We start from the raw sequence: 24,042 nt of genomic DNA, 5'->3' as shown, positions 1-24,042 counted from the left end.
GGAAGTCATTCATTTTTTATTCTTCTTTTGGGGTGCAAAATTATATAACTCACTTCAAAGGCGTTCTTCATTTGTAGTTTGACATGATTGAGCTGGCATATATTCTCCCTTGACAAGATTTGCTCTCGTTGCAAATTGTAGTTTATTCAACTCCCCTGCATGCCATCTAGTCCCTTTGTACTTTTGGTCATGCTATATTTTTTTACACTTGGTCATGTTGTACTTTTGATCTTATGTTTTGTTAATTACTGTACTTACTCTTTATGAAAAAAAAGAGAGGATTTGTAAGTGAAGCCCTATATCAACCCCTGACTCACACCTATACTTAACCTAGGCTTAGTGAGGCCTAGCCTAGCTTACTTGAAGCATAGCCAATTGTAGAATGGCTTAGTATATCTTACTAAAAGCATATCGAATCCTATGCGTTTGTAATATCTTCCATCTCTTGATTACTTACATTTTGATTCATGTGATCATTGTCTTTATGGAAGGCAAACTCATAAAACTTACATAAGAAGTCTAGTTCTACGTGCATGGATGAGCCTCTGGCTCTTGTGCATTCTAATGTATGTGGTCCCATGGCTTCTCTATCATTGGGTGATGCAAAGTACTTTGTGATATTTATTGATGATTATTTGTGTAAGGTATGGGCTCTGGCTTGCTTAAGATGGCCTAAATAGCAAGGGCTCATGCACTGCATTGCATGTAAAGCTCACCATTTGTGTGAGTACGACACATATACTTTGCCTTAATGATGAGTAGGTTCTTAATAAGGGTTAGGACATCCTAGTACACCCTTAGTCCTTTGTCATACATCCCACTTCACTCCTCTCTGCAATCCAATTTCAAATTGAAGTCACTTGAAAACATTATAATTGAGGGATAATATCCACAAAGTGTGTTTATTGCTAACTAACATATATAAATGAAACTAAGGTGTTCAAATAGCCACAAAGGCAAACACATAAACCATGATGACTATATCATTGATGATTTTTATCGTTATAGAGGAATAGAACACAATTATATGTTTACTTTATGTAGACAAATTGCTAATTTACTAGAGTATGAAAAGGAAAAATGTCTTCAGATATATCTTCGCTTGACTGGGTTTTCTATCCATGTTGAGGGTCCCTCTAAGTGTTCAATTCTATCTTTTACACTACAAAAAAATGGCAAGGCATGATGTCCAAAAGAAATTATCGTTGTTCAAAGAGAGAGAGAGAGAGAGAGAGAGAGAGAGAGAGAGAGAGAGAGAGAGAGAGAGAGAGAGAGAGAGAGAGAGAGAGAGAGAGAGAGAGAGAGAGAGAGAGAGAGAGAGAGAGAGAGAGAGAGAGAGAGAGGCTATTATGGTGACCGTGCAGGAGGGGTGGAAGCACAAAATGGGACGTTTTGGGACTGGGGTTGTATCAATAGTGCTAAGCATGATAGTATGGGTATATTCAATGCATGCGAGATGCATCGGAGTGGTGGTGGGATAGGAAAGGTGAGCAAGACATGGGGGTTTAGGATAGAGGTGAGGCATGTGGACTTATATATTGGGGGGGGGGGGGGGGCAAGAGCTGGCATAGGGCCAATGGGGATGGCAAGCTATGCTATGTTATACATAAACTATGACAAGCTAGGCTAGATTCAGTTGTGGGCCAGAGGTCAGCTAGGATTTGCTAATACTATGCTAAGTGTAGGCATATGATAAGTGTACATCAAGCTGTGCCAAACCACGCTTAAACCATTGGATGTCCTTGATTATCAATTACCTACCATATGATCAATTGCTCTCATCATCTATTACAACATTGCTATCAAGGCTATTTGAGTGCCTTATAGTTGATTACCAAATAAAATTATCATAGTTCATCTTAAATGATCAAAGGGATAGATATGGCAACCAATTGATGATGAAGGGCATTTGATGGTGCTAGGCTAGGCTTAGCTAGATTGTGGATAAGCAAGGCTAGGCTTCACTATGGGAGCTTTCGCTCAACTGCCAAGACCCACGGACCACTTATTGCTTCAAGCGTTCCAAGCCGAGCACTAATGGCTACCTCTTACATAGCCGATGCGCCATCCGTATCTACGGGTGTAGTGAGCTTACCTCCATGCCGATCGAGTTACCTCCTCTCCCGCGCACTCTGGTAGCTCCACGACCCAAGTGCAAGCTCCATCCTCAAGCTCCATGCTCCAAGCTCCATAGCCACGAGCAAGACAAGAGAAGAGAAGAGAAGAGAAGAAGAGAGGAGAAGATGGAGAGCTTCTCCTCCCCGGTCCCTCGCCCTCACATACTCACTCCCTCACACTCTCACACACTCTCTCTCAAGCACAAGCTCAAGCAAGCAAGAAGAAGAAGAAGAAGAAGAGGGAGCCACTTTTGGCCACACACAAGAATGAGCTTCTCATTCACTTTTTAACTTTATATACAAAACCCTAAATCCCTTTTGGGCGGCCATCCCCTTATCCCCTTTTTTACATGGCCGGCCTTGGCCTAGGCCCTTTTTCCCATTGTCCTTCTATCTTCCTAGCTTCCTTTCCACCGCCCGTCTACATTTACAAATTGCATGGGTGAGATCTCGGTGCTCCTTAAATTAAATCATGATGCACTTGCGCTCTTTTACAAAAGTATTGACTTAGGCTTTTCCTTTTGCGCATTTTTCCCTTATTTAGGGCTTTTTCGTGCTTCTTGTGTTTCTAGATTTTTCTTGGTGTGCCTTCATTTTCCGTTTCACTTTGCCTTGGTCTTTGTCTTCTGCTTTAGTTTTTCTAGATTTTCCACCTTGTTCGTCTGACGGTTAACATTATCCCCCTCCTAGACGAGTGCTAGTCCCATGGCACTCACCATCTTAGGTAGCAAGCTTTGGCATGCACTGAAGACATGGGTGGAAGGGACACCGGTGGTTGTCGTGGAGGAGTGTTGGTGGTGGTGTGGAGGAAGGTCATTGGGGGCATGTTCTTGGCCTAGGTGGCTAGTGGTAGGGTTGTTGGAGTTGATGGTAGGGTTGTTCTTTGTTGGGGATTGTACTAATGGCTAGCACAAGTGTTGGTTTGTTGGGGATTCTGCAAATGACGATTCTTGGCAGGCTTGCAGGATGATAAAGGATAAGAATTTAGAATTGGGTGTCGATGAAGAGTGAACAACACTTTCGTTGGAGTCTTCAATACCTGTAATTGAAAACCTCTCATAGGTGGTCTCTCCCTAGGGGTAGTGCTAGTCTTCTCTATCATGCACAAGACATAGTTAAATTAGTTTGGAAGACAAGTCAAACTCTAAGCAAGCTGAGAGTATTGTCCTACACTTGAGGACCCAAACTGTGTATATATTTCGGTGCAAATATTATGTGAGTTCTCGTGCATACTTAGATATTACGTAGTTAGAAGACCGCAGGCTGGTTTCTCGTAACAATGTGTGGATGAAGCAAAGTTTTCCATGTTGAGAAGAAGTACACGTGAAGGTGTATGAGACATCCTTTATGTTGTGGCTGCATGACGTAGCATAATTGAACACAGGGACACTGCACTTTCGGTAGCTGGGAGCTATTGGACTTGCTTGATGAGGACGGTGTACTTTTCATGGCCATTCGTGCGGTGCTTACCGCAATTTACTGCAATGCTATTAAGGCAGAGTGCAAGAGGGAATCGTGCAAATGGGTCAGGGTGACAGGTCTAACCATAGGCGAGATAAGCTCCCTAGGTATGTCCTGCCCTTGATGTGCCCTGAACAATTGCTAGTCGACCAAGGTCACTGGATGTACCTAATTTGAGGACCCCTAGGTGTTGTGCTGTGATCGTGGGTGCTTCGTATCTTTTCGTTATTTTCTTTTCTTTTTTCATTTTCCATTTTTTTTTCGTTTCTTTTTCTTGTTCTTTTTTCTTTCTTTCTTTCTCTCTCTTTTTTTTTTGGACTTACCTTAGTACAACCATTGCAATATGTTGAGGCTATCAGCCTTTCAATGGGTTGGGAAATGTCATGCTTCAAAGGCTCAGGAAATGGATATTACAGTGATGATTGTGCCCTAGCCTCACTGTTAGAGAAGCAGTCATTGAGATGGAGAGATACACTTGAGATATTGCAACCCTCTTTGGAACGTGCGATGTTGGTACAATTGGGGTAACAGCTGCCATGAGTGCCCGGTGTAGAGTGTAACCTAGAAAGAGGAAGTGGTTAAGATCATGCTTTGGGCCATGTTGTTGAGATATCGAGCTCCACTCGTGATATGCCAGGGTGACCGTTGTGCATTTATGTCACCGACGTGTCAGTTGCAGATGCGGTTGGTACACCGCCCATGAATAATAGCTACATGATAGCTATCCTTATCTACTCTAGTTCGTGGCTCAGTTAGTATGCCACCTTAGTTAGTTGAGTTTGGTTTGAGACCCATATATAGGGTTCTTCTATTTCTTTGTATGAGAGTTCTTTTGGCTTACACAACTAAGAAGAGAAAAACTATTTTCAGCCTCCACCCTTGTGTGTATTCCCCCATTGTGCAAGCAAGAAAGCTTCAAGTGAGACTCCTTCCTTCTCTCCCACAATCTTGACACATGTGACATGGGCACTCACAAGGGTGATTTTTTCTTTCGGCAACGTGGCTTTGTCGCGGCTCTTTGTGAGGTTGGTGGTCTTGCGGTGACTTGGGCATTGAACAAGTTCGCACGAAGACCTGTGTCGTCCTGCATCCACTTGTCACTTCATGAGAGTATATGCAAGCCACATGCATCAAGTACAACGAACAAATGCAATCATGTCAAGATATTACTTTATCAAAATCCTATGATGCTGATTGCGATGCATATTCCAGTGCTTGTTAAAGACGTGGCATATATTAGTAATAGGTAAGGAAAGTGTATACAGGTGGGGAGCCTGCCCCTTTAACCATTTAAAGACAAAAAGTTATGGCAAGATGGCCTTTGTTAAGGCTTATATATCATAGGGGCTACTCTATTTGCACAAGGCGGGGCGATTCTGGGTGGTCGGGCGATTGAGGCTGTGCCAGTGAGGGGCTCCTGTGAGGTTGGGCAGGGAAGATGTCGGCCAGGACCCGGATGGTGTAATCCCTGGCCGCAAATGTTTTCAGAATGATTTTTAAAAATGCATCAAATTCCGACTTGTCTCGAGCTGCCCTCTCCTCTTTCGAGCGCCTGGTGCCCAAGCGTTTGGTGGGAGCCTGCATGGTTGGTGTTGCCACACCCCGTGTGCTCCCTTGAGCCCTCGTCCTCTTGGCTTGGGGGGGTTTCAGCCTGCGTCTTGGGCAGTGTCGGTTGGGGCCTCTTTTTGGCGTGTACCTCTTTAGAGTAGGCACGTAGCGTTCTGGTGGGGGCGCTAGTGCCTTATGCTCTTTCTGACGGTGGAGAGCTTCCTTGCATGCTAGCTACACTATGTGGTCCATGATTGCTACTATAGGGGGACCTGCAAAATGCGAACCAAGGATTAGGCCCTGAAGCAAGATAAAACTATTCACATGGAAGAGATTATACAGTGAGTTATCAAGCGCATATGACAAGGAGTGCGGTGAGGTGAGTCATGCAGTGTTTATTGTAGAGGGACAGCCCCGTGTTGATGTTCATTTTTCCTCTAGTCATTAGCAAATCTTGGCTTATGCTAAGTTGCACGGAGTGGTTGTCATGGAGTGGAGCAGGGCTCATCCCTGGAAGGATAGACTAAAAAAGGGGAAAGGTGTATAGAAAGGGATGGTGCCCCATCTACACCATCAGAGATGTTGGTCAGAGCTTGGTATGGTGGTAATGAGGGTTGCATGCCCTCCTCCTGGAGGTGGAAATGGTCACACGACTTCTAAATTTGTGGTGAGAGGAGGACCTGAGGAGCTCAGCCTATCAAACCCAACTCTTCTCCCTGCGCTTGACTATCATTGCTTGTGTGTATTGATATTATCTATACAGGGTCACAAAATTCATTGTTTATTTATGTACATATTTACGAATCCATGTCACTTCACGAGGATAAAAACCAATTGTAGAACTCCATGGAGTGTGGCACACGCATCCAGTACTCGTGGCAGCTTACTCAATAATGGTAGATATTTTGCAACATCGAGTAGCATGGCACCTTGTCCGAGTCTACTGGCAACGTGTAACTCCTCCTCAGTGAGAACCTTATCAGCCAGAGAGTTCTCTTGGCTAGTTCCAGCTAACTTCGTACCCCGAATGGCAATCAGCACTCGAAAGGAAGTTGGTGCCACATAGGTTGGGTCTCTTTGAGACTGCCATTTGGCCAATCACTCCTCTAAGAGTGTCATAATTTGAGCTCCTAGTTCGCCCATTGCAACGCGGTTTTCAAACCAATGTTTTTCAAATTTCCTTTGACCCTCTGATTATTGCTTTAGTTGCTCTATCTCTAAGAGATTTGGCTGGCAGAGCACATCATTGAATGCTACACTTAAGCGTAGTTCGTCGGCTTTCTCGTCAGAGGTGAGTCGCATGCGTTCATGCAAGAGCATGTCATAGTGCTCGTCAAGATGTTCTTGCTCTTTCCAGGATCGGGGAAATGGCAAGTATTCTTCAAGCTGCTCTTTAGGGAATGCACCCATGTCTGCCAGGACATAGACATGTGCGAACACTTTGAGCTTAGCATCCAAGTTAGTTAAGCATTCTGCAACACTTCTATGTTCAATGAGCTTAGCATCATGGTTCTCCTCAGATGTGACTAGTGTAGATTTGTCACCCTATTGTGACACTGTTGTATCAACTCTTGATTGGTCAATGTGAGTTTTGTTGTCGGTGGATTGAGTGTTGCAAGCAATCGTTGATGGTAAATAATGGCTGCTTTGATTTTTCAAAACACACAGATGTGTCTGAGGTTTCACCGCTATTAGGAGAGATATCAATGGGTTCATTGGTGGATGGACTCGATGCTTTATTCCTCATCTCTCAAGCGCTCTTGGTCTCAATGTTCTTGGGGTCCACAACCACATGTAACTGTTGTTTTTTTCACTATTTTCTCCTCTTTTTCTTGGTTAGTGAAGGTGCATAACTTAATGACTCAGGACTTGAACTAGGTCAGCCGTTGATGTGCTTGGTTGGGCCTCACCTTTCCCCTTCTCTGGTGTGCCCTCATGGGACGTAGCTACGACCTGTTGGATAGCCTTGCTAGGTTGATTGGTCAGATGCGCCATCTCCTTGGCCACATCTTTGAGAGGTTTCTCCTCAAGCCTATGCTTTAGGTGCTTTGGAAGTGCTGGAGTTGTCAAGGATGCTGGTTGCGGCACCTCCTCCATAGGTGAACTACTAAGGACACATTCCGCAAGGGTCGTTGTCACGGCGAAGGGCTGTGACTGCTGTGATCCCTGATTGGAAGTATTAGCGACTAGTCCAGTGGGCTAGCTGCTCTTAGTGGATTGTGGTGTCAAGTCCCTAGGGTGATCGGAAGTGGTTGTGTCTTTTGTTTCCCTTTGAGCATTCACCTGTGTAGATCGAGCATGAGTTGATCTAGTCACATTAGGTTGCACATGCATATCCTTGGGCTGAGAGCTATGGATAGTGTCATGTCCCACCTCTTGGACATTTAGAAGCTTAGATGGAGATAGAGATTGGGATTGAGAAACTGCACTTGATGACTGTGTTGTGCTTCCTGTGTCCGTTCCTATGTCCGTTTAGGAAAAGAGGATGTAGGAGACCTGGGACTCTTAAGTGGCTCCGGCACTGGCTGGAAGATTTGCTCGTGGCTGTTAGATGATTTTACCATTTGCTTTGTTGAGCATTTAACCTTGCCATTAGCAATGTTGTGCCTATGATGCCTGCTATCCTCTTGGGGAATCAAAGGCTCCTTGGGCACTAGTGGCTTTTGCGTATCCTCAACAATTACATATGATATCTTCTTGTCAAGCGCGCTAGGCTGAGGATCTACCCTCTGATTAGTCCCGTTTGGTTTCTTGATTTCGACCGTGAGGGGCTCAGTCACTCCAATGTTTTTGACTCGAGACTTGGTTTTCTATTTAGATCTCCTCCTATGCTTCTTTGCTCTTGATACGATCTGTCCTTCAGTCGACAAATGAGGATTAGTAAGGGGTTTTGGTACCCAAATTCATCGGTTACTTGTGTAATACCCTTGAGCACATAGCAACGCTTTGGATATCCATCGTGGCATTGTGCTGGCCCTCCATCGAAGCCTTCGTCTATAAGGCTTGGGCTTCTTTTGGGGTCTTCTACGATATTTGTAAGTCCAAAGCCCATCCTTGGCATTGTCTCTTGACCTTCTTGTTTCAGGCATGGCCTCACTCACTGGTTCTCGTTGTTCGACCTGTGCTTGTATCAACTCTTCCAACAAGTCCTTGCTCTCATTAGTAGGCTTGACTGTTATGTCAGCACCTTCCTTGTCTTGCCCTCGAGGTTCGATGAGGTCACCCTTGCTAAAGGTTGTGACTATCCTCACACCCGATAGTGTTAGGTGTATCCTTTGTGCTACATAGTCGGCCTCACACTTGGTCGCCCTTTTGAAGGGTCTTCCTAGGAGGGTTTCCTTTCCGTAATTAACACTATTTGGAGGAACATGAAATAGGATAGGCAAGCTTTCAGTTTCGATTGTCACAAGGATTTTGCACTTCCCTCTGAGTGCTTATGGGTGTCCCCTGCAAGGGCTAAGAGTTTCATTAGTCGGTGTGAGCTCTGGTTGGCCTAGTAAGGTCCATGATTCATAGATCAAGATATTAAAATCTCCTCCTTCATCAATCAAAGCATCGATAGTATGCTCTCTTTTCGTGGTGAGTTTGACCCTAAAATAAGCAGGTGGTACTATGTCTTCGTCTTTCAGGTCTTGGCTTGTAAATTTAAGCCTTCTAACAAATGCCCTTGAGTCCCCAACTGCAGGACCAGATGTGGATTCTCCACTATTGTCTTGGATCACCTCTGCAATGCTATTCAAGGTGCATCTATCGTTAGGATTGTCATATCTAGTCATCCTCACTGTTGTAGCTTGATGTTTTTGCTTTCTGCTTTGACCAAATGCAATCCGAATGCAACATGTACGTATTTTTGCAGTGTGGCCTTTTTGCTCTTGTTGGCTAGATTGGCCCATTGAGGTTCTAGGGTCTCTGTTTGTCTCTGTTTGGGTATGGGCTTTTGGTTGCTCTTTCGCAAGTGAGAATCTATGCTCATGTAGAGCCATTACTACACTAGGGTCCAATTTGGAGGACTTGTCACAGCACGCATTTTCTCTCCAACCTACTTGGGGGAGGTGTGGAGGGGGCATAGTCCCCCTCTACGGGGGTCCGAGGGGGGGGGAGGGGGCAGTCCCCCTGGCTTGTAGGGCCGTTATGATAAATGCCATGCGCATTTTGAAGGACCGCTTATAGCCAAGTTTTGAACTACTTGCTCTAGATTTCAGCCCAGTGATAGATCTATGATGTGGTTTCAGCTCTATATGGTCTCTCAGTCAGTTTCAGGGTCTACATGTTAAAATTTGGACAAATCCAAATTCGGCCCAATAGGACGGAATTGCAAGGGCCGAATGCCCAATTTGACCATTCTGAGGACCGACGGCCGAATGAGAAAGGGCCGAATGTAACTAGTCCAAATGTCAAATTTGGCCAGTCCGAGTGTGGTTGTCCGAGGGCCGAGTGGTCGAGTGGGTCGAGGGTGGAGTCAGGTGGGCCGAGGGCCGAGTGGTGAATTCGACCAACTTGTTCGAGTGGGGTTGGGCCAAGTCGGCAGGGCTGAGGGCCGAATTTCAAAGTTGGTCCGAATGCTTCACTCAGACGGGCTAAGTGAAAGGCGTCTGAGTATAGTGGGCTGAATGGACAAATGGTCCGAGGGTCGGTCCGAGGGCCGAGTGGCCGAGTGCGGCGAGGGCTGAGTCAGGTGGGCTGAGTCAAGTGGTCCAAGTGGTAGTGGACGTAGGGCCGGTTCTGGGACTCGGCCCAAAATCGTCGTCACTCGAATGGGCCAAGCACGACGCGATTTTTACCGGTGCAATGATAAATCGCTCAAATCACATGATTCAGGTCACGGCCTATTATACACACCTTCATATCAAAGCTATGGATGGAGGGAAAGAGTTGTATATACCTAGAATAGCCAATAAACTCCAAAATGCAAATCGGCAACCGAATCAAACCCTCATGCCCTGTTATGACAGCAAAACCCCTAATGCTTGTTTTTCTTCTTTTTCTTTGTTTTTTCCTACCCTAATACACCAAATCACAAAATAACTACACTACTCCAACATGCTTTTCCAAATCCAAAAAACCAAAAACCTACTTGCTAAGGAGATCGAATACCTCTTCAAACTCCCTTGCTTCCTACCTATCTACCTCAAGCACCGGTTCGGGGAAAACCCTACTTCAATGCTTGATTTGAAGTGCACAAGCGCAAGGCTCGAATCCGTTGGTCCCGGCAACGGAACCAAAATATGGGAGCTTTTGCTTAATTGCCAAGACCCACGGACCGTTTATTGCTTCAAGCATTCCAAGCGGAGCACTAATGGCTAACTCTCACATAGCCGACGCGCCATCCATATCTATGGGTGTAGTGAGCTTACCTCCATGCCAATCGAGTTACCCCCTCTCCCGTGCACTCTAGTAGCTCCACAATCTAAGTGCAAGCTCCATCCTCAAGCTCCATGCTCCAACCTCCATAGCTGCGAGCAAGACAAGAGAAGAGAAAAAGAGAGGAGAAGATGGAGAGCTTCTCCTCTCCGGTCCCTCGCCCTCACACACTCACTCCCTCACACTCTCACACTCCCTCTCTCAAGCACAAGCTCAAGCAAGCAAGAACAAGAGGAGAGCCACTTTTGGCTACACACAAGAATGAGCTTCTCATTCACTTTTTAACTTTATAAACAAAACCCTAAATCCCTTTTGGGCGGTCATCCCCTTATCCCCTTTTTTACATGGCCGGCCTTGGCCTAGGCCCTTTTTCCCATTGTCCTTCTATCTTCCTAGCTTCCTTTCCACCGCCCATCTACATTTACAAATTACACGGGTGAGAGCCTGGCGCTCCTTAAATTAAATCATGATGGGCTTGTGCTCTTTTACAAAAGTATTGACTTGCGCTTTTCCTTGTGCGCCTTTTTCCCTTATTTAGGGCTTTTTCACACTTCATGAGTTTCTAGATTTTTCTTGGCGCGCCTTCGTCTTCCGTTTCTTTTTGCCTTGGCCTTCGTCTTTTGCTTTAGCTTTTCTAGATTTTCCACCTTGTTCATCTGATAGTTAACATTCATTAAGCCTGGGCTAAGCATAGATACATGTGAGACACATGTTGGGTGTAGGTTTACTAAGACATAGCCTATTCTAAGCTAGACTAGGCTTGGGTAAGCTAGAGGTAAGGTAGGCTAGCACAAGTGTAGAAGGCTATGTGCATGCCAAGCTATGTTATCATGGTCAATAGATTTTGATATAAAAAAGGGATAGGGGGTGCTATCCTTGGCACCTTGAGCAAATGTAATCTTTCATGAAGAATCACCAAAAGAGACATGATAATGTACATCATCCAACTATCCACCAAAAACTAGGCTTTTGATCAAAGCCAGTACTTCACCTATATTATGAAAAATAGAAGAGCTTCCTAAAGTAAACTACAATATAACATTCCCAATGCCAACAATATCCAATGCAGTATCATTATCTAATCTCATAGGACTTGTAATGTTGAGCGATAGGTATGAAATCAATCCCAATGTAGGGTAACATTAAAGAAGTCTCGGAATCAAGCAATCAATATTGAGATTAAGTAAATGAAGCATAAGTCACAATTAAATATCATCAAAAGGTGAAGCAACTAAGATATATTCATTATCAAACTTAGTCTGCACTGCATCTATTTTAACCTTCACATAGGATTTACTCAAGACAATGCTATAATCATGAGACTTTGCATTATCCTATTCTTTCTCCTTGCCTTTCTCATAGCATATATCATTGCACATTTTATGGCACTATGGCCTAATATGACCATGCTAACCATAATAATGACATGTCAAAGAGGACTTACATCTACAGGACTTACTACAAGATTGTCCATGAGATTGAAACTTGCCCGTGTTAGACTAGAAGTCTATACCATGGTTATTATTGCCATTATCACCATTTCAGCCCCAGTACTAGTCAATGCATGAGAAGTATGGGATTCATCAATGTTGTTTCTGTTTACTTCTTCTATCATAGAGTGCTCTCTACATCACTACATTCAAAATCACCCTTAGGGGGATGAGCACTCCTAGTAGTACGAAAGGTGTCCTATGACTTAGGTAGTGTAACAAGAACAAAGAATTGATATTAATTTTAAACTAATTTCCCTACAATACAAGCTAGCTAACAATGTAATGAAACTCATTCAAATGAGTAGACATTGCCATACACTCCATGGGAATTATAAGTTTCTTTAACCAGTATAATTGAGATGCAATAATTTGTTTGTCATAAAGGTCAATAATATTTTTCCATAATGCAATAGCAACACCCTCAATGTTAATGATATTAGCATACATGTCCTTTGATAATGATAGAATGACTATTAAAGCCAATTGCTTTGAATTGTATCAAGAAGAGGTGGAACCAGCAACAAAGCAAAGTCACACAAGTTCAAAATTTGGATTCCCTCAAGAATGGATAATGATAAAGGCCTAGAGTCCACTGAAACCATTGTAGATGATAAGAAGTCCTAGAAAGATCGTCATGAGATGAAATAAAACCTATACATGTAATGATCCACTACTATTGCAATAACATTGGGGTTATAATATGTTGTACTAAATTTATATTCCATTTCATTGAATTATCTCAAAGTTTGAGAGATATTGATGATAGATTGATTTACTTGGTTGTGTACTTATGCAAAAGTTATTTGCCCTCATGGGAAAATTTGTGGCTATGTACTAAACCTCCCCTAAGGTTATTGGTAGGAGCTTCACCAAGGGGCTAGTTTGACTGTGCTAGTAACTAGGACTGGCCCCAAATGTGAGAAGTCTCTCTATAGGAAGGATGTTAGGTCAGAAGGTGACAAAGGGTGCTAGAGAGGCTCAAGCTGTAAATCCTTTAGGTACATGCCTAAACCCTACAAGCCTACAATGGACTTCCTAGAATGCCTTGATGCTAGATAATGATAGATTCGTGGATCATGTGCCATGAAATTTGGATAGGAATCTCAAATTAAGGAATGGAATGTCAGATTGGCATTGCACCTTGGAGAAGGTGCAAATAAATATCATTGTTTTGCAATTTCTTTCAAAAGAATGTTTCATACTTTCCTTGTGTGTTGTGGATTGTTTTAGGTGAAAGAACCCACTTCCTAAAAGGTTAATTAAGGAAGATGCATTTATGTGTTGAAACATACATATGCTAGATAATTATGCAACTAAAGCTGATTCAAAGAGAGAAGTGGGAGGGCGAGATCCCCGATGGCTCCATCCTAAGGTCGGGTGGTCTCTTAGTTAGCTGAGAGATTTTCTCTAAATTCTATTAGTTTAGCTAATCACTCATTGACCAATTAGGTAAGCAAGTAGAACCCTGACTTGTGTCATTTTAGGGGACTAGAATGAGACTATGTCCTATATGGAGAGAAGGATTGATATGTTGTACTCCCCTTCATTTCTTATTCTCTTTGAACCAAGTGCAACAAGGATCGGCTTCGGCTCAAGTGATCTTGTGCAAAGCGGACACTCAAAGAGACCGATGCTAGATGAACCGACATATGATCTTAGTTTATTCTAGCAACCCACATTCGGATCAATCCTTATGGGTTACACTCAAAAGCTTCCATTGTAAAGTGGACTCTAATGAACCTGGGTCTTTTTGATAGGATGGTGCTTCCAATCCTAGAAGAACTCTCACTTCAAAGAACACTGAAAAGAGCAAATGTAACTATCTTTCGTAATGTAGAACAAAGCCAAGTGTGAGGATCATAATGTATAGCGTAAGATAGGTAAACTTGTTGTTTACCAAAATACTTTAGTGCAAGATGGTTCTAATATGACTGAGCTAGATATATTGGAGATGATCATGAACACAATACTCGAATACATGTGTACTTATGGCATGATAATCACCTCTGATATGAGGACATGATCAAAGAGGTGACAAAGTTCTTGGTGAGCCATCAACATGCCCAGGATTTATGTTCTATTGCTAATTTGAACACTAATTAGATCATCAAAGTGTAGTATAGAATAAAGAACACATGTTTCAATGGTTTTATTATTAAAACAATGACTTTTATGTTTACATTCCTCACTATAGATCATGATAGTTTTATATGACAAGTAATATTTGCATGGTTTATCATGAGAAATAATGAAAACTTTGGTGTGATTTGTATGTACATCATGATAGTTTCAAATGGGCCAAGCAATATTGCCATTTTTTATTGCTATAAATAATGAAAACTTTTGTATGATTCTTCACAAGGTATAATTGATGGATAAATCTCCCTCCATTAAATTTGCACAAACTACCATTGTGCACATGCATAACTCAACATCCATTAACATTTGTTTAACACAACTATTGAAAAACTATACTATAGAGCACAATTATAACTTCAAAGCTCAATATATAATTACTTTTATCCTAAATTAGTATCATGTTACCATGTGTGTTGGAAGCTCCAAAATACTTTAAAATAGTTTGAGTTTTTCACTAAAACTCCAAAAATTGTCTCAAAAAATCCAAATGAAAGACTCACTTCTTAAAAATCCCCCACTACTTAGTGGCTTGGAACTCTAAAATGTGGTTAGAAAATAAAAGTAGTAAACACCATCAAAAAGTGGTAAACACTACTAAAAACTGGTAGGCACTACTAAAAGTAGTTACCACCCCTCATAGGTGATCTCTTAAAAGTGGTATGTACCACTAAAAAGTGGGAAACACCAACAAAAAGTGGTAAACACCACCGGAAGGTGATAAGCATCACAAAAACGTGGTTCCAACTAGTAAAAAGTAATACAAACCACTCAAAAGTGGTAAGCACCCCTTAGGTTGATCTTGTAAAAGTGATATAATTCACTAAACAATGGTGCTCACTATATCAAAAGTAATACCTACCACTACATCATGGTACCAACCATACTTAAAAGTGACACTACCACTCAAAGGTGGAAAGAATCAGATTTAAAAGTGGTAATGGTAAACAAAAAAAGTGGTCTCCACCACTAAGAAGTGGTACATATTAAGTTATACAAATGACAAAAAGGTGATCTATGGGACTAAAAAACTAGGACATATGAGTAAAGAGTGGTACCCAACACTAGAAAGCTATCTTCCGCCACTTAAAAGTAGTAGTCCAACACTCAAAAATGTTATAATATAACCTATACTTCCACTTTCAATTATTGCACTTACTCTACTTTTTTGTGGTAATCACCAACATAGAGTGGAGTAAAACTATTTGAAAGTAGTGTGGGGCCATCTATCACTTTGCTATTGCATACTTTTACTTTTTTATCCTGATACACTAATAAAAAATAAAGTAAATCCATTTAAAATTGGGTTATAAACACTTTACTATTGTAATAAAATGGTTCTATTCTAGTCTAGAGTTAGTACTGCAATATCACTTTATATTGGTGCTACACCTATTAAATGCTTTGTAGTTTTACTTCACTATCAAAGTTGTGGAAAACCATTACAAAGTGGTTTACAACCATTGTTAGAATGTGATGAGCACTATAAAGTTCAACTCATCTGCTTCAATACTTGAATAGCAGTGCTCCAACACTTCAAAGATATTAAAGATATTGCTTCACCACTCCAAACATTTGATTGTTGCATACCACATTTAAGTACTAGAGAAGCTAAAAAGTGGTTGAAGTCCAATATGGAATGGTTCATGAGTGGAGCACCACTCCAGTGTTGCATACACTAAAAAATAAAGTTTTCACATTTTTGCAAGATTTTTATTTTGTTGTGTCTAATTACATACTTCATATTACACATGTTTTTTTGCAAGGGGGCAAGTCAAGGAAAATATTTTTAAATTCATTGAATACAATGTTGAGATATTTGCAATCGCACCTAATGTAGCCTCTTTGTATGAGGCAATTTGGGCTAAAGGCATGCAAGCTGCAAGAATCCCATATGCACAGAGATGGAAAACTGCTACCCATCCAATAACTATAAAGCATTGTACTTGACTACCACTTTTTCATATATGATGAATACAATATCATGATGCTTTTCCATCTTAGTTACTGTCTTGGTCATTATCAGTCTCAACTCAAGATTGTGCTTATGAGTCCAAACTTTCATCTTGGAACCTAATTCACTTGAGGACAAGTTGGTCAAGTCTTCAGTCTATGTCATCATGAACTTAATCTTCCTTTTCAATCCACCATAGCCACTGCCATGCTTTAGATCCTACGTCTTTTCACGTGGTATTAGAGCCTAGTCGGGCATGGCTCAGCTCAGCTTAGCTCTTCTCTACTCTCTCTTAGTCCATTCTCAACTTTGGTCAGCTCAGTTCCAGCCCATGAGTTTATTTCTCAACTCTACCTTAACTTGAGCTTCCATGGTGGCCATAGCAAGCTACACCCTATGAGCTTGAAGCTCTTATATCTCACTCCATAGGTCAAATCTCCTGGATCTTCCTTCCAAAAAATGTTCTCCTGCTTCTAGAGCTTCTTCTTGTCACCTCAATCACTGACATTAGGCAACCATAGGCTCAGCATTGTAAAAATTCTCAGTCACTAACATACCTTGCAACTGTGACCTGCAAGACATACCCTACTTGGAGTCCCTGGATATTTCAATACAAAGCATATCTCCTCTTACTTTCTTCTAGAGGATCATTCCTCAACTCAAGCTACAACTTTCCATCAAGTTAAACCTTGACATTAGTTGCTCAGTGCTTCAGCATTGTTGAAATTTTGTCACATTATCCAGAATTGCACCCGTGCTGATCGAATGCCCTGATCTCTCACTGTGCTAGTGCAATTCTAGCCATTATCATAGAGCATTTATAGTCCATAAGGAAGCTTCATTTCTATATAATTTTTTTTGGAAATGATGCACTACAGCTCCTGCAATGACAAAAAAAGCAAGCCAATATCAGAAACCCTAATTGTGACTCCATAGCTATTTTCCACCTAAGCTCAAAAATCTCATCATTTTCTCTCTCCTGCCACCTGGAGCAACCCATTGCCACTTTGATCCATTGTCCCAGCATCAAATCAAGGAGGCGAAGGACTTGGAAAGATCGAAGAAGGATGGACAACCCTGAACTAAGAAGATTCAAGTTCAACGTCAACTCAGACATAGTCTTTACATTGTGTGTTTTCACTCTATCATTACTTGTGTCTCTTGACACACTGTAATCTACTCTTCCACTGATAAAATCTAAGAATTCTAGAGTTGATTTGTTGCTGATCCTTGGTCATGAAAATGATGAACAAGAAGATCTTAATGAGAATGCAAAGCAACATTACTCTTGTTGCTCACTCGCAGTACACAGAAGTCTTGTTTGCATCACTTGCAGGTAACGTTGGAGCTGCCTACACCAAAGAGCAATCAATGATCTTATTTGAAGACCTTGAAGATGCTCTAGACACTCTACTCAACATGCCAAAGAATGAGATGTCTTTGCTTGAGGGGAATATGGACATGAAGGCTAAAGCTGCAAGCAAAGTGAAGAACAAGTACAAGATCAAAAAGAGCAAGTTGGACTACACTAACAAGAAGACCTACAATAAATTAAAGATCTATGTGAAAAGAAATGTTGAAAACTGCAAGGGCCTGGCAGTGCTTGACCCAAATTTTTACTATAAATTTTTAGCATTGTATTGCCTAGCCCTAATACTCCTGTCATAAGCTTGTAAACTCCTCATGTAGCCTTGTACTACAGCCTCTGTACACTTTGCGAGGCCCCTATTATAGCCTCTGGATGACCATCATGTTTGTGGTACCTACACTTAGCCTTTTCTGTGACAACCTCTAGTGTTTTGCCATGTTTATGGTGTGCCCATACTTTGCAAGTGTTGCTCTCACTAAAGCCTCTACACACTTTGTACTTTCTGGTTGTGATTGAGGAGGGGTGTTGAGACATTTGGAATCACACCTAATGTAGCCTCTTTGTATGAGGCAGTTTGGGCTGAAGACATGCAAGCTGCAGGAATCCCATATGCACAAAGAGGGAAAACTGCTACCCATCCAGCAACTATAAAGCATTGTACTTGACTACCACTTCTTCATATATGATGAATACAATATATTGATGCTTCTCCATCTCAGTTAGTATCTTGGTCATTGTCAGTCTTAACTCAAGATTGTGTTTATGATTCCAAGCTTTCATCTTGGAACCTAATTCACTTGAGTAACAGTTGATCAAGTCTTCAGTCTATGTCATCATGAACTTAATCTTCCTCTTTGATCCACCATAGCCCCACTGCCATGCTCTAGATCCCACGTCTTTTCACATACAACTTCCTTTTTCTTGCCCTTATAGCTATCCTTGATATGGAAAGGCTCACCCAGAATCTCCATTACTTTGTTATTTACTCTTTGTCTAATAGTCCTTGAAAGTATGCAATTACGTACCTATCCTTACTTCATATTTGACTGTAAAAGCTATAAAAGTTGTATATAAGCATCTCAATTGATACCAATATTATCTAGTGTCTTTTGCACTAACTCAATATCCAAAGAATTATCCTTTATAAATGACTCCAAGCATTGTTTCTTTGCATTTTTAAATTTCTTATTCTCCAAAATATCTTTTGATACTGCTAAAGGAAGAAGACGATAATAAAATTGAGATGCTTTCAAAGAATCTCTTTCACTTGCATTTGGTTAAAGAAGAGACCTAAATAAAATCAACATCACAAATCAATACAATTAATTATAAACAAAGTCATATTTCATAATTTTTAAACTGGAAAAAAATGTACCTTGCTACTTGGATTCTTTTACTACAACCATCTCCTCCTTGTCTGAGACTCTCAATATTTTTAAGAGCCTTTTATTGATTTCAAAGGCGTAAAATAGTTTTCTTTCAGTGGTTCTCCAATTTTAGGACATCTTTTTCTACAACCAAGTTAAATGTATAACCTAAAAACCCATTATAACCATCACCAATGAACCTCAACAATGAAGAGCTATTATAGAAAGAGAGAGTGCTATTTTTGCTAGGATCTTTGGGATATAGCCTGCCATCTAACTAAAGATCAAGATTCTTCTTTCCTTCAAACCTGAGTATATGTTTCGTAGACTTTGTAATAGTATTGGGTTTTGTTCTCTTCCTTATTAGTTCATACTCACTATCCAACTCAATATGAAGATGATAGAGAGGTCTTTTACTAGAGCTACAGAGATCATTGGATGACTAATCCATAGCTACGGATGTGATTAGAAGATTGGACTGAAAAACTATGCGAATTAGAAATAAGAAGGAAAACAAAGAAGAAACTAGTAAGGATAGAAAAGAAAGAAGAGAGTGAGAATGGAGAGAAGTAATCAAACATCAAACAAAATTCAAATTGATATTAGTTTTCACTTTAATGAGGATGAGTAAGATCTTCATTATGACAATCTTTGTCACCTTTATGGCAGCCTAGATTTCTAGGTTTGATGTGACCACGAGAATATTGCAACAATGACTTACCAATAATTTTTTATATATTTACTTACCAAAATATACAAGTTTTAAAAATCTAAAAAATGATTTCACTTCCTAAAATATTTTCTCTCTCTAGAATCACTTACAAGGCATTTTTTATTTTCTCTCTCTAGAATCACTTACAGGGCATTTTTGAGACCCCAAAACTCCCCCAATGCTTGCATTTTAAAAAGATTTCACAACTATGTCTATGAGAGATTTCATCAATATAACCTTCATATATTGTAGTGGGGGTTATTAGAGGCCAACTACTCAATTCATATACCAATATGTGTATGTATGTACAATGGAGGAGAGAGCAATTGAAGAGATGAGAATATGAGTTACATGTACTATTCATAAATTGCATGTTAGGACCAAGATCAATCAAATGTGTGAATGTGCATGCCATGTAACTTTTACTAGAAATATACCTTAACGATAGCCTATAATCTCGTGCAACATTTACATATATGGCTCTCAAGCGTGGTATGCATGTAGACCTATTATTTTTCTTGGCATAATGAAGCCCTTTGCATGGAGCTAATCAAGTGGACTCTTTGTCGTAGACTTGGGTAGAGAGAACTATGTGAAGTCTTCTAATGGCTCTCTAATGGTCATTGTTGAACCCAAGTAAATTGGTGTGTACTTTGGTATATTGAGCTAAAGCCTAAATAACTTTTGTTTACCTAGATATCATGTGTATATTCACACTTGGGCATACATACAATAGTGTACATTTACACATAGGCATACATACAATGGTGTGCATTTACAATTAGTACATATATATTTGTTTTTGCATGCGCATGTATAAGTGCAATTGCATATGTACGCTGAGAAAAGCAAGAGAATTGGGATGGCTCATGACTATATTGTAAAAGCATTAAATTGCAATAGAAATAACCTTATTAAGTACAAAGTTTGTAAGATGGTGTAGCAGGCATGGCTAGTGCATGCGTAGCATAGGTGATATGTAAAGGCATGGGGCATTTGTAGATTTAATCCATTTCTTGGGGTTGAGAGAGAGAGAGAGAGAGATGCCTTCTTCTTATTTACCTACATATCATAAGATCGTAAGTGGAGACTAAGTAAGACGTTGATCAGCTGCTCTAGTAGGCCGTAGCCACTAGTAGGAGAGAGAGACGTTGAAGAAGAGTGTAAAGAAGGTGGTGCCGATGAAGTTGGTAGTGGAGATGGCGGCCATGCCACGGGCCATGTGGAAGTCGCCCGTGCCAGAGACGACCGGGAGGAAGCGGACGGGGTCGAGGATGACCTCGCCCCCGACCATCGTCAAGGAGCCCTTGTGAAACCCCGTCTCCAGGAACGCCGTGAAGAACCACAGGGCGCTGTAGTTGGTGCGCCCCGTGTACACGTAGACGCCCTGGGCATAGCCCACGCGGCGGGACTCCACGGCCGGCCCCGCCGTCAGCGGGTCGTCGAAGACCACGACGTCCGCGAAGTGGAACTCCTGGTCCACCAGCGTGTCCATCCGCCGCCCACGTGGCACCGCCACGAGCGCCGCCGTGTCCACATCCTCCTTCCCGCTCGTGAGCGTATCGTGTAGGTAAAACTCCACTGACGTCGGCCGGTAGGCGGCGCCGTCTTCTGCTGCAGCTGCAGGCTCCTCCGCGCAGGGGGCTGTTGCAGCCAACATGAGCGCAATTATTGGCGTCAGAATCACAGCTAGCTGCCAAGTACTCGACTTCTTCTCCATTGCTGAAGCTCTATTCTAGTCACGTCCAGTTCCTACGACTATACGATTTGCTCCGACGAGGTCAAAATTATAGACTGCATTTTGCATGCGGATATACGAACTTATTTATATGAGCGAGAGAGGGCTGGAACAAGAAAAGAAGAAGAAGAAGAGCGATTTTTACGAGAGAGGGAGAGAGAGGGGAGGGGGAGGGGGAGGGGGAGGGGACGCGGGGGGGGGGAGGAGGTAAGACCTACCATGTAGCAAGAGAAGACCTACCATGTAGCACACACTTCTTTACCTTACGAGTCACGACCATAGGACATTTCCGCACGTCTCCCTTTCAAATCTTACACTATCACAAGGCTTAAGACCTTCCGCCATAAAATTTCGAATTGTATTCGGTGTTCACGAAGAATATATTTGTAACCATACAAAATCCTTTCAAAGTTTTGGAGGGATCCTTTAGTCAAATTATATGTATTTGCCAGTTGTATAACTAAGTTTTTTCTAAAGTTGAAAGTTTTAATCTTTTCGCTCTAAATTTTTTGGGTAGTTTTAAAAATTTTGCAATTCATTTTATATTAAACCTTAATTTTTTGTGAGCACTGATTGTATCCCAAACTTTTCTTTTTTTCTAACCAACAAAGCTTAATTAACACATCCCACATTGAAAGCCAGTAGGGTCCATGTCACACATGCTTGAATATCACCTTAAATACAAAGATTGTACATTGAAGAAGCTAGTTGTGGAATGGAAAGTTTTGCAATTGGAGACAACTAGTCACACCTTAACAAACAAAATAATACCAACATAATGACATTTTAAGTTTTGTTGTTTGTTGTTTGTGTTAGGTTGGATGTGCCAACCTTCATAACCAAGTGAGTCTTTTATCAAGGTGGTATAAAATTGCAAATCAAAAGGAGATATCCAAGGAGAGCAAATAAACTTTTAAGGCTTTCATAAATCATCTTGATTTTCCTCCTTCTACTGTGTGGAAAGACAAAGAGTATGTTTCCAAAAAACTAGAGGCAATATTATGGAAAAGCTCAATTAGCAAATATATAAGCTATTGGGTTATATCTTCCAATAAAGTGGAGGCAATATTATGGAAAAGTGCAGTTAGTAAAGACATAAGCTACTAGGTTACACTAGCTTCTAAAAGGTAAATTGTTTGTTAAAGTAAAAGTGACTATAGAATAGCATACAATCATTTCTTCTTTCATGTGCACATAATGAGAAAGACTTTCCCTATAACAAGGACATTGCAACTAAAAAATTATTGTATTAGCAATGTATGAACTTTAAATCTATCTAACTTGTCATGCAACATGTTCTCTACACTAAAATGATATATATATAGATTAATGGAAAGCTCTTCTTATGTTATGAAGCATGGAAAATTTGCTTTATAGCCCCAAAAGATAGCCATTGATGACTCTTAAACCGTAAATGTAGCATCAACACATCAATTTGCAAAATATATAAGTTTTCCACTAGGATTAGAACTATAACAATACAATGCATGTGGCAGACGCTTAAAAAAGCATAGTTCTATCATTCTCCCCCCTACAACGGCATCCTTACCCATGCCTCTGCCCAGGCTTCATGTGAGGAGTCACCTCATGACACCATCACTAAAGCAACTTGAGGGTCTACCTAGGTCGAATTCATTCTAGTTCACCGACTTAAAATTTTTGGATAAATCCTTGATTATCCATGGCACCTATAAAGCTCCCCCGAGGGGGTGCACCTTATAGAATATGTAAGACACCACGTGAGTTAAAAAGTGTAGCATACCACCTATCGGTTGTCCAGGCACCTTTTTAGCAGTCCATCAAGAGACAAATCTAAGCAACGCCGCTCGGCACTCCCATGGAATGTTACAGGGTTTGTCACCTAGGGTTTCTCGAGTCCGCTGTCGTGATGTTATGAGGACACAGTGTGAAAAAGTATGGAATGCATCATCATCCGACTTCTTTATTGATCTAGAGAGTCAATGTGATCTAAGCCATTAGTACTAGTGTGAGTTGCATGGATTATCCAAAAATACTAGATTTTTGGATACTTTTAGCATATTTTTTATATTATTTATTGTAAAAATTCGAAAAAGTTAGAAAAAGCTTCTAGATTAGGATGGCATGCAAAAAGCTAGTTGCTTTTTTAGCCAATTATGGGATTTTCACAAGAGGGACAGATTGACAAAATCGTGCACGTCGCGATCGCTGGCTGAAAACTGCAAATTGAACTGAAAGAACAGAAAGAAGTGATCTAGGAGATCCGTGATCAAGTGTCCTAGGGTTAAACTCCCCTTTCGAAGCCAACAGAGCCATCAAATTTGGGTTTCGAGCAGCAGAGCAAGAGCTGTAATTTTGATGCACGTTTTGTTCTATGAAGAAGCTCTAGGAGATCTAATGCTTGGAGATTGCTTCTGAGTAGTGCGAAGATTCCAGGTTCTTTCAATACATATTGATTCAATTCATTCTGCTTTGTCTTTGTAGTGTTTACCACTTGTGTATTCTCCATCTTCTCTTCCATCTCCTATCTCTACATTCTTCTACTTCTGATCTCCGGTGGATTTGACCTTTCGACAAAAACCCCTCCGACATTGGTGAACCTGACATGAAAGGTCATCAGAAGAAGGAAAGACAAGATGGGAGAATATTCGAATATAATCTCCAGTGATGTTTTGCAATAGTTGGTGCAAAATATGAATATGCTTATGCAGGTACAACAACAACAACAACAACAGGCGATGCAAGCTTCAGCTCAAACAAAAAGTGTTGTGATGAATGCTTTGCAAGCAATTGAGCATGAAGTGAAG

At 41.2% G+C, this 24,042-nt stretch overlaps 1 protein-coding gene across 1 annotated transcript; it reads right to left on the bottom strand.

The window, feature by feature from the left end:
* Positions 1-20,404: 20,404 nt before the first annotated feature.
* LOC148015955 (disease resistance response protein 206-like) lies at positions 20,405-21,339 on the bottom strand. Its single transcript, XM_087664234.1, has one exon. The coding sequence runs from the start codon at positions 21,236-21,238 to the stop codon at positions 20,651-20,653; it is 588 nt and encodes a 195-aa protein (XP_087520360.1). The 5' UTR covers positions 21,239-21,339; the 3' UTR covers positions 20,405-20,650.
* Between the last annotated feature and the right edge of the window lie 2,703 nt (positions 21,340-24,042).

Source organism: Lygodium microphyllum, chromosome 23 (genome assembly GCF_053477565.2).
Source record: "Lygodium microphyllum isolate KBCC chromosome 23, Lygodium_microphyllum_v1.1.10, whole genome shotgun sequence".
In the NCBI taxonomy this organism is placed as follows: Eukaryota; Viridiplantae; Streptophyta; class Polypodiopsida; order Schizaeales; family Lygodiaceae; genus Lygodium; species Lygodium microphyllum.
Note: the sequence above shows the minus strand (reverse complement) of the source record. Positions and strands in the feature narration are given on the sequence as shown.